Source organism: Mastigoproctus giganteus, chromosome 6 (genome assembly GCF_048544385.1).
Source record: "Mastigoproctus giganteus isolate SK-2022 chromosome 6, ASM4854438v1, whole genome shotgun sequence".
Taxonomy (NCBI): Eukaryota; Metazoa; Arthropoda; class Arachnida; order Uropygi; family Thelyphonidae; genus Mastigoproctus; species Mastigoproctus giganteus.
In genome coordinates, this window is record NC_143580.1 from 161966255 (window position 1) to 161978485 (window position 12231).

Genomic DNA, 12231 nt, shown 5'->3' on the forward strand with positions numbered 1-12231 from the left:
AATCTTGATATTTTCCTTCTCCAAGAGCCCTACTGCATATGTGGCAGGGTCTCTGGTTATCCCTTAATATACAGAAAAATTCTAACTACACAACAGCACTGTCTTGCAGCCAACATTGTTCGCAATCCGGATCTAGTCATTACTACAATCGATCCCCTATGTTGCCCACATCTGGCTGGGGCAACTGTTGAGGGCAACTTTGGCTACACACATTTCTCATTGCATATTTCCAATTTGGCACCAAGATACAGCCACACATTGCCCGTCTTGAGCAAGCCTTTAACCTCCTTGGAAATGCAGATGTTATCATAGCTGCTGACCAAATGCTCGATCAACCCAATGGCATAATGCCACCAGTGATGCCAGAGGAGACCTACAAGAGGAATTCATCGTCTCTCACGGACTTGGAATAGCCAACTTACTGGGACAGCCAACTACACACAGCTCAGGAATTGGGGAGTCTAATCTGGATTTCACACTATTAACCCCCTCTCTTGTCAACAGACTAAGGCATTGGCAAGTGCACAACACTACCACCACCAATGATCATTGACTAATGACATATAGCATTGAAAACAGTACCTCTACTTGTTTGATACATGTTCACAATACCATCAGATTCTCCATTAGAACTGCCAAATGGGATACTTTTGAGAACATTATCCGATGCTCTTCACCACCATTCAGCCGAGTTCTTTCAAACCATGAATAGCCACCAGAAAACTAATTTCCTGCAAGACTTACTCCATAAAGCATCACGTGCTTCGATGAAAAAATGTACCCGACATCTAAAATTAGTTCCCTGGTTCAGAAGAATTAAAATATCTCCGCTCCTCTCTCCAGTATGCAAGGAAAGAGTTTCAAAGAAAACGAAGAACACACCCACCGCAAACAGTAGCACAGTACAAGGAAAGATACAATGCAATCCGGAGAGAATACACAAACAAAATTTATCATGCCAAACAAAGTTCCTGGCTTGCCCTGGTGGAGACAGAAGGCAATAAAAACCCTTGGGGTTTGGTTCACAAGCTCATAAGGAACAAAGCAGGGCACGGATATCATAAATTCTATCCATTCTGAGGGCTCCTCAGAGACGCTTTCCTGGGAAGAGACAATGAACAAGATTCTAGATGGAATAATCTACCAAGACAATCCTGATCGTGACATCGAAGTACACAGAAACGTCATCACCGAGAATCAGGGCTACTTGCCCTCAGCCATAGAAGAACCCTTCACGGAAGAGGAGGTTGCATTAACCATAAATAAAATCAAAAATGGAAAAGCTCCCAGACTAGACCTCAATTAAGGGAGAGTCCATCAAACACCTTTGGTCCGTTGCACCCGATGTTCTAGTACAACTATTCAACATGTGTCTTAATGAAGGTTCCTTTCCAACATGTTGGAAAACAAAGATCCAAATCGTCCCACTGTTACAGCCAAAGCATACCATCCAATTGCTCTATTGCTCTAATTAGGAAAAATATTTGAGAGGTTACTTCTCATCCGTCTTCAGTCTGTCAATGAAACCAAAGGACTCGCCTCGACACTCCAGTTTGGCTTCAAGAGTGCTCAACTATTGATGCACTACTGAAAACCACTCAGCTAACATATAATTCTGATGCCCATTACATACTGGTGATTTTTATAGATTTTAAGGGAGCTTTTGACACCGTCTGGTGGCCAGGTATCTTGTGGCAAGCCAGAATATCTGGCTGCTCCTTTAACATCGTCAAATGTCTTACAGATTACGTCTATAACAGAAAAGTTACCGTGAAAACAAAATTTCATAGTATCACCCACCAACTCACCAGAGGCTATCCGCATGGCTCAGTTCTGGGGCTAGCTGTTTGGAATATGATTCTGGATGAATGGCTCCTGCAGGACTTCCCCCCATACCACACAGCTCTCATATGCAAATGACATGGTTATCATTGTTGAGGGCTCTACTCGCGCAGCTATTGAAACCACAGTCAAACCTGGAAATCTCTACAGATAAAAACAGAACCCTGTTTCTCAAAGGCCGTCTTGACATTAAAACACCACCAACCATTCGTTATAAAGGACATGCACTCAAGAATCAACGTCCATTCAAATATTTAGGTGTGTTACCCTAGATGATCGCAGAACTTTCATGCCACATCTAAAGTCCATGAAAGAGAAGGCCAAAAATTATATCAATATGCTTGCTCACTTCACTGCAAAGACTGGGGTCTTAAGGGCCCTCCACTCCACCTTCTTTATTCAGCTGTTCTTGTACCGTTCATAACATAAGGTGCTGCAGTATGGTTTCCATCGTATGTCCATCATCAGCGCTAGGAACGTTATTCTGCAGATACAACAGTTGATGTTATTAAAAATGACTTGGGCTTGTAGAACGACATCAACAGCAGCAGCAGCACTACAAGTATTAACAGGTTATATCCCCCTTGACCTCCAAGTGGCCTTCACAGGGCTTTCCCATGACATCAGAAAGAATAAGGAAACTGAATTACTGGGGATAAAAACTATTGTTGATGCAGATCTGAAACAAGAACTCCAGCAACTTGGCAGGAACTTGTTTCTCTCTGGCAAATCTGTTGGGATGAGTCCAAAGGCAGTACTATGAAGCTATTTCTACCTAGTGTCTCCTACCTCAACAAACGAAGACTTGGCTGGTTCTTTCCTAATTTACATACTACCTTTCTTCTGACAGGACATGGTTCATTCAAAAAGTGACATCAGGATAAACGATGCCCATTGTGTATGTGGAGGACTGGCACCATGTAATGCACTCATGTAACACCTACCTAGACCTACGAATCAACTGTTATTGGATATAAATTTAACCACACTTAGTCAAGAAAGCAACCTGTTAAAATCAAAAGAAGCATTTTCAGCCTTTAGCAGATATGCCTCAGCAGTCTTCAAAAGGCATTGGTATCATCTCTCCATGTGTGATCCCACAACATAGACATCCAGACCAGATGTTCCTGAAACTACTATGATCTCTCCTTGTACCTGCTCCTCCCTCATCACAACCCACTACTATCAGAACTGAGTGAACACCCAACTCGACATCTTCCTCATTGTAATGACAGCACTGAATTGATACCAATCAAACTCAGACACTTCCCATTTCACCCATCCACCCAACTTTGCAGACCTCCCTTGTTCTGCAAGCTGTCTTCCTTACCCTGGCCTTCAGTAGGCTCCGAGACCAGGGGTGATTTCTACTTCTCCCTTCCCACCTCTTCTTTCCACTGGAGGATGCCTTCTTTCCTCATTCTCCTCTTACCTACTTTGACTCCACCACTTGTACTATCTTCCTCTTTTTTTTTTTTTGTCTCCGTCCAGAAAGCTCAGGCGACCCTGGCGGAGACCAGCCAGGCAGCCAGACTCACCTCCCAGTAGTGGTGGTGGGCAATGTAGGGTTCCACTAGGGACCCTGCAGCCAAATAGCCAGAGACACAACGACAGAACATAACACAATACTGCATAAACCAGACACGACACTTTTTTTTTTCTCGCTTATGTAGTAGTTCTGCATTCCATCACAGAGTACATGCAGTGCAAATGTGGGAAACCACAGGTGGTGCCTAACCCTAAATACTATGCCAATTTTATAATAAAATAAAAAAATTTGAAATGACACACTTCACTGCATGGAAACAACAATGATTAATATGGTATAGCCAAAATCAATTCCCACGAAAGGCCATAAACATCACCCAAGCCAACAACATCCCACAAACAAAACTCCCAGTTCACTACAAACTGAAGTAGATATCCATCCCAGCCAATGTCACAATATTTCTGTTAATTTCACTAAATTATTGTAAATTTTGGCTGCACTTCTTGAGCATCCCAAATTTCTTCATATTAGGATGCTCAAGAAGTCAAAACACGTCTACATAAAAAGCATGTCCCACAACATATGCATCAGAAGTAAATTGCTTCTTATGATTTGATTTCATAAGGATCATAAACAGTATAGTTTTATTGATAATGTTTATCTTTTAGTTTACAACATATCTTATTGAACAAACTGAAAAACATCTATCATTCAGAAACAGTCCTTGATCACGTAATTCCATAAATTTTAACTTTTGACAATTAGAATGATTTTACACATAATTAATTTGAAAAATAAAATTCCCCATTCAAAACTTCACCCACCTCTAGATGTTCCATCTGAAGTAAAAGAGAATTTTTCTCTGAACTAAGGGTTTCTATTAAAGTTTGTTTTTGAATAAGATTTTCTGTTAATGCTGAAAGACGTAATCCCAATTCTGTTTCACTTGTGGTGCTGACAACCTTGGCAGTAATCTGAAAGTAATGGACAAAAGAAAATTTATGTTACCTCTAGCTATATGAAACACAAAAACAGAGTTGAAAGTTTTCATATTAAAACAATCAATACATAAAAGTATTTATTGATCCTCTGCAGCATAGTGGGTTTGCAATAAATGCCACCCATTTAGAAAGTTCTGTTCGAATTGCACTGCTGAAGGGAGAAATATTTCCTTTTCACATTTCGAGAGAGGTAGAGTTACACAACATCTGAAACAGTAGAGTAGGTACAGTCATACTGTACTGACATTTCGGGGTTGGTGGAGATGCTCGGAGCCACTTGGCAAGCAACACTGTACTGCCATTTTATAATGTCATTCTTCTTTTATATTAGGGCACTTAAAGTGCGGCACTGGAAACTCCTTCGAATACCCAGTTTTACTGGAAGCAGAGGGAAAGGGCAACCAAACTAGATGGGCATTTCCAACACTGTGTTGGATTACATTAGCTGGTGTTAACACCTGCTGTGCCATCAGAGTCATTGAAAGTGCCAGCGACTTGCCGTTTATATTGCCTGAGCAGAAATTCGACCCATGCATTGAGTGGTTCGTCACTTCTGTGAGAATCATTAAGAGCAACCCAATCTATAATTGCATGGAGGATTTGAGAGCAAATGGAAAGGTGTATTGTGCGGGTTGATCCTGTAGGGAAATGTATATAGGTAGGAGAGCAAGTATTCATTAACACTGAATTCTGTCTGTTGATCAGCATTTTGATAAGCTTTCCTCATCTGTCCTCACACCACCCATTATGTTGATCCCCATAATGGGTGATGAGTCCAAGGGTATGGCTACTCCCTCCATGAGCATTATTAGTGCCAGACCTATCTTCTCTGAAGATAATACAATTTTTGGTTGAAGAGGAGACTTTAGTTGTCAAGCTAGTCAACATTTTATCAACATTTTGATGATTCTGGATCGTTGCATGGCACATTCTTCTAGGACTCTTAGGTTAATGAATATATGGCTGTTGTTTTTGCCTACCAATATATACCACCAGTTCTATGCAACCAATGGATCAACCATTATTTCTATCTTCAAAAAAGCATATACAGCTCACCTGAAAAAGTACTTGATCAGCAATATAGAATGAGGGACAATTTTCAGCCAAAGTGGAATGTCTTGGAGTCTATCTCTCTTGTTATGGCTTGGGATAGAACTGCATTGAGTGTAATAATAAATTGCTTCAGAAAGACTGGCTGTGAGGAGAATATCACTGAAAACATAGCCATGGGATAAATGTAATAGCAACATTTGGGAATGGGGAATTGGACAAAGCATTTGGATTTTGTTGGTGAATTTGAGGAGTCTGTTAAAGTGGATAATGACGTTGCTACCCAATACCATCACTGGAAGAGCTGCTGAACACCGAGTAAAATGACAAAGCTTTTGTTACCAGTAACGAAAGCAAAAATGAAGCACACGTGCTGCCTTTAAAAAAAAGATACCCAAAATGCATTGAACATAATGAGTGTGATGGCATGCAGTAACATCAAAAACAAAACCACTATTGCATTTGGTAATCTGTGCTGTAGTTAAGAATGCATATAAGACAAAACCGTGCAAACAAAATGGGATTCCTTCATTAAAAGTTGATTTGCATGTCTTCTTTTATATTAAGATTATAATTCCTCTTTTACATTAATAATTCTTCTTTTGACATTAACTTCTTTTACTAATTAAGACTGAAATTAACAAGTTATTTGAAAATTTAAGGAAAAACTGTATGCAGAATGTCAATCAAGCTCCCTTACTTCAACTTTCACCTGGATTTTTTTAAATCCAAGTCTGGGCAATGAAGAGCACCAAGGAGACACTCCACCAGGAAAAAGTTAATGCAGAAGAGGAATCAAGGAAAGAAAGAGGAAGCTATAGCAGGTGACTAACTTGGTTCTTGTGTCAGGATGACCATGATGACCACAAAAGACAAAGACATTCAAATTTACTTTAAGAAATAATTTGCTATGATTCAGCCAAAAAGGGTTTTACTTTTTTTAATTTTTCCCAATATTTTTAGCTTGTTTATTTAGAAATAATTAATTTCCTATTCTGTACAGAAGTTAAATATTATTAAGAAATCTGATGTGCTATTATTGCATATTTACTTTTCATTTCTGTGCAAACCATTGATACCATGCAAAAGTAAGATTGTATTTAGAATTGGCATATCCAAATTCACAAAGAAACATCATGATATACAGATAAGTAGAAGCTTTTTTGAAATTTTTTTTTATATATGGTTATGATGGGTTATTCCAATATTAAATAAAAATATGTCCCAAAATATCTTGGTCTTACTTGTTTTTTCAGCCTTTCAATTTCCACATCTTTATTCTCCAAATTAGATTGCATACTTGCTTTACATCTCAGTATATCTTCATGCAAAAATTTCATTTCCTGAAATTATCAAACACAAGAGATGCCTAATCAAGCAAAGCCTATATTTGCATAAAATTACTTAAAATAAGTAATTTAATGTAACTTTAAATTCTGTATGTATTTCTTATCTTTGATTCACCAGTTGGTAAAATACTTATACTAAAATAAAAGGACATCAAAAGGCCAAAAGTCAGATTAAAATCAAATAAATGATCCTTCCCATTACCTACCACACAAAAACACAAAAGATTTGACTAAATACACTCAAAGTAGACCAAAATGTTATTGTCCGTGACTATTATCAGGGAGACAGAGAATATATATTATGCAAAAATGATAGGTGGAACAGGACCAGAGTATGTCTGCCAGGGGCAAAAGATGACGACGTTGTAGAGAAGAGATAATCTTTTAAGGGCACAAAAGTGATATTGTTGTACATTTTGGCACTAATGACTTTAAGAGTAAGAGATCTGCAGATTTACTTAACAAGTACAGGTCAATGCTGGAAGAAAGTCACAAGCTAGGATTAAATTTGAAAGTGTCTGTAATTCTACCCAGACACAATAGTAGGGAGAATATTATGAGAGCCTTGTCAATCAATTCGGCACTGGGGAGATTGTGCAAGGCTCACGGGGTAGAATTTTTTTTTTCAGCATGGTCTGTGCTTGCTAACAGGAGAGACTGCTTCTACAGGGATGGGATACACTTGAATTGAAAAGGTGCAAGAATATTTGCTGATTCTATCGAGGCAGTGTGTTAGGTAGGTCGGAAAACTGCTAGACTGGTGGGATTCAGAGACTAAAAGATTAACTGTAGCCATAGACAGAGGCAAAAGTGATTCTTGCAATACTTCTATTGTAATGAGCAGCAGCCTAGAGAGCAAGTTGCTGTGGACTTCAAGAGCTGCTGGGAGTCATCATGGAACAAGTAAATACATGAACTGTTTTAGGGTAACTAAGAGTAAGAACAAGTGCTTGCATGTACACTAATGCTAGAAGTATAGTAAATAAAATTGATGAATTTGAAGTGCTGATCAAGACATCAAAGGCAGATATTGTTGGGATATCAGAGACATGGTGTGACACAGATATAAGCAGTGCAGAATTGGAATTTGGGGAGAACAATGTGTACAGAAAGGGAGGAGGGGTTATGTTGTTAGTTAAGAAACACATTAAATCCAATTGACACAGGTGGACAGGGCAATGTTGAGTCTATTTGGTGTGACATAAACACTGGGAAAGGGAAAATGAGAGTAGGAATATGTTATAGACCTAATGACTCTGATGAGTATAATGAACAGTTGTGCAGAGAAATAGAATGGGCCAGTAAATCAGAATGCCTTGTAATCAGGGATTTTAACTTTCCAGATATTGACTGGAATTTGTAGCTTGGTCACTCGCACGCCAGCCAGACTTGTGGATTTATTGGAGGATTGTTTTCTACAGCAACATGTTCAAGGGGCAACCAGAGGGACTAATACCTTTGATCTGATTATCAGCCGTGATTATTCATGCATTAAGAATTTGCAGATAAAGGAACCAATAAATGACAGTGATCACAGTGTTCTGATGTGGGATTTACTTAAAGATAAAACTACCATCAAGGCTAAAGGGAAGGGTTTCTGTTTTCGTAAAGGTGACTACAGTGGTCTCAGACAGTTTTTAAATCTATACAGTGGGATCAACTGATGATGATGTTACCAATGGTGAATTCTAAATGGGAAGCCTTCACGGACTTAATCTCGGAGGCTAGTATGCTTTTCATACCAAATAAGAAATGCTGTTCAGGGTTCAGGCCTAAATGGATGTCGGATGAATTAATGAGGCTCATGGCAGAGAACAAAAATGCATGGGATGCATACAAATTATCAGAAGAGACAGAAGCTTATGACAAATATAAGCTAGTCTGTAATCAAGTCACAAAGGAGGATAGGCATGCGAAGGCTGTTTACGAGAAATCTTTGGGAAGGGATGCAAAGAAAATAGCAAAGAGTTCTTTACTTATGTAAACTCTAGAAGAAAGGGGAAGCGCCAGATTGGTCAACTTAACATAGATGGTTCGACTATTGATGATTCTGCTCAAGTAGCTGATAAACTGAATGAGTATTTTGCATCTACATTCATACATGAAGATTTATTCAAGGAAGGGAATGCCATGCCAGAAGTTTATCAAACTCTAACAGGGAGCTAAGTGATTTTGTAATAACTGAGAGCAACGTAAAGGAGAAATTGTTGAAGTTAAACATAAAAAAAAAGGCACATGGGGCAGATGGAATCTCTCCTTTTATAATGAAGGGGGCAGCAAGGGAAGTAAGCAAATCCTTAGACATAATTATGAGAGCATCCTTAGAGTCAGGGATGTCCCCATGGACTGAAGATGTGCAACTGTATTCCCAATTCACAAAAGGGATTCAAAGGGTGACACAAATAATTATAGACCTGTTAGTTTAAATTCTGTTCTGAAGAAAATAATGGAGTCACTGGTTAAAGCAGCATTGCAGGATCATCTGGATAAGGCTGCAAAAATAATTCAGACACAGCATGGATTGTTAATAGAAAGTCTTGTCTGACAAATTTGATTGGATACCATGATGGGGTTACAAAGGAACTAGATGCAAAAAAGAATTTTGATAACATATACTTGGATTTCAGGAAAGCTTTTGATACTGTTGCACATGGAAGACTGCTGTACAAATTGGAGCAGTATGGCATAAAGGGCAAGTTAATGCATGGGATAAAGGGATGGTTGAGTGGAAGACAGCAGAGAGTGGTAATAAATGGACACTGCTCTACGTGGACTAATGTTATTAGCAGAGTCCTCCAGGGTTCGGTGCTGGACCCATTGTTGTTTTGTGTATTTATGAATGATATCGATGAAGGTATAATGGGCTTAATGTCCAAGTTTGCAGATGATACAAAGGTTGGCAAGGCTGTTAACAACAGTAAAGACAGTAAGGCTACTCCAACTGGATCTAGAAAAGTTCGTAGATGGGCTGAGAAGTGGCAACTGAAGTTTAACATTTACAAATGCAAAGTACTCCATATGGGTAGCAGTAAATGAAAAAGACATGGGGGTAATTGTGCAGTTAGATATGAAGTTCTCTGAGCAGCGCAGACAGGTTGCCAGAGCAGGTCAAGGAGTTTTGTCAATGATATATAAGAATTTTGCTAGCAGAGACAAGAAGGTGATTATCCCTTTGTATAACGCAATGGTGAGCCTACACTTTGGGTACTGTATACAGGTCTGGAGGCCTCATTTTAGGAAGGATATTGAGTTGCTAGAATGTGTACAGAGAAGGGCAACAAGATCTGTGAGAAGAACAAAGTGGTGCGCTTACGAAGAAAGGCTTAATTCTGCAAATTGCAGCATCTGGAGCCTAGGCATCTGCGAAGTAGTCTGATCGTGGTGTATATGGCTTTGAATGGTTTGACAAGGCTCAATGCTGACGGGATACCTACACTTGCTCAGATTAAGACCCTTAGGGGGCATAGATTCAAATTGAAGAAAGGCAGTTGTAGAATTGATGTGCGGAAGTTTGCCTTTAGCCAGCGGGTAGTTGATTGCTGGAAAAGAATTCCATCTGTTGTTGTGGAAGTTGATAGCTTAAATAAATTTAAGGCTGAACTAGACAAACATTTGGAGTGACCGGATGGGTGAAATTGGAATGCTAATGCTAAGTAAACAAACAGAGACACCATACTGCTACATGTCAGTGTCATATATCTTCTATTAGAAAAGCTAACAGCTAGGGTCATGCTAAGGAGGGTGCACAACATGCATATGGCACTCTTTTTTTTTTTTTTTTTTTTTTGATTTGGTAGTTGTTGGCGCATCGGCTTCTGTGGCCATATTGCACCTCCCAAGGTTTTTGCAGTACTTTGATCCAAGCCCGAGGCGGGAATCGAACCTGCGACCTTTGGGCTGCCGGGCAGGTACTTTACCCACTCGGCTAGCCCGGTCGGCACATATGGCACTCAAGTGACACATTCTGAAAATGGGGAAACCATCACAATATGGATAGTGGTAATTTATTTGATTTAAATATGCTTATGTTAATTACAACCATGTAGTCAAGTACTATGCATGGTTCCCTCTAAGCTGCGGACTGATTTCTATGAAGTTGCACATGTGCTTTTACTTCCCGCACACACAGCCGACATACTAAATGTTTGTTGTTATTTGGTTTTTATGAGCATTAGCAACTAAGGCCATAATGCTCCAGGGATATGCAGTGGTCATTCCCTGACCTTTCCGCATCTTCTGTATTTGGTGGTCACGGGCTCGAACCCTGGTCTAATCAAGAAGCATATGCACTGCTGCTCCTGCCCACCTGGCTATGGAGGCGCTGACAGGAGTATTAGGGGAAAAATGGATATAGGAAGTGGGATAGATCATGCCATAAGATTTGCTATTGCATGACATGTTCCCACATCTTTTATTTACAAATACACAGTGCATAGATTTTTGTTTATATAAAAAAAATTATCACATTACGAATATATAAAGGACTGTACCAGTTGTAATTTATATTGTATGTTTTTAAGGTGAGTTTATTGTTATAAAAATAATATAAATACCATGTAATAGGGAAGGTCAGCATTTTTACATTCTATTCATTCAACCACACACCCATACACAGTATATGTGTGGGGGGGAGGATAGAGTGTATAAGGAATGTATTGTGATCGTGAAAAATATTTAAGTCGAGTTTTTTACATATTAATTTTTACTAATTAATAAGTAAAAATATGTGGACGGAATGTTGGCGGATCTACTGATCCAAATTTTTTTTTTTTATTTTATTTTATATTAAAACTAATAATGTTTAGTGTTACTTAATATTTGATTAAAGAAGGTAAAATATGAACAATTAAACTTTTCTTAAAATTTTTATAAACTATTTTAATAATGCATTAAAAATTTGTAATTTTTTCTAATATTTTATAATAACTTCATTTACAAAATACAGAGAATTAATAAAATTCTTTAATTTTAAAATTTTTCGGATAAAAAATGTCCAAAATAAAAACTGAAGGCGTAAATACTGTAAATAAAAAAAAAAAAACCTGCAAACAATTTAAAAAGGATTGGCTTTTAAAACAAATTGATGCTGAAATCATCAAACTAAAAGCAAAGCCTAAAACTAGGAGATATTTTTCAATACAACAAAGAAAATGGTGTTGTCTTGTATACTTTTTGTGCAGAAGCAAATGTCGCAGGAGAATTTAGTATGGGAAGAAAGGAAACTATATTTATTTATAACAGCATCTAGGTCAGAAGATACATATAAATGCGGTTACCGAGTTACGTAATCTGAAAAAAGGTGGAATTTTAAGTATTTTGATGGAAATTGTAGAAGTAATGTAAAAAAGGAAAGAATTGAACGATTGAAATCAAATTTTGATATGGTTAAGGTTTTAATTAATGATGTGATATTAGCAATAAAAATTAATGCATCAATGAACTCTGTACGAGACATTCATGAACACATTGAAAAATTTATAGATATACCTAAAAATTGGAG

The 12231-nt window shown here is 38.2% G+C and overlaps 1 protein-coding gene across 5 annotated transcripts in view; it reads right to left on the bottom strand.

Annotated features, from left to right (window-relative positions):
• The window catches only part of LOC150084708 (golgin subfamily A member 5-like), a 322239-nt gene that overhangs the window by 123075 nt on the left and 186933 nt on the right, over positions 1 to 12231 (bottom strand). For all 5 annotated transcript variants that reach the window (XM_090375446.1, XM_090375444.1, XM_090375443.1 and 2 more), the window contains exons 9-10: positions 6627 to 6725; positions 4156 to 4305 (exon numbers count right to left, since the gene is read on the bottom strand). In XM_090375446.1, coding sequence (XP_090231572.1) covers positions 4156 to 4305; positions 6627 to 6725 — 249 coding nt within the window. The remainder of the gene's footprint in view (positions 1 to 4155; positions 4306 to 6626; positions 6726 to 12231) is intronic.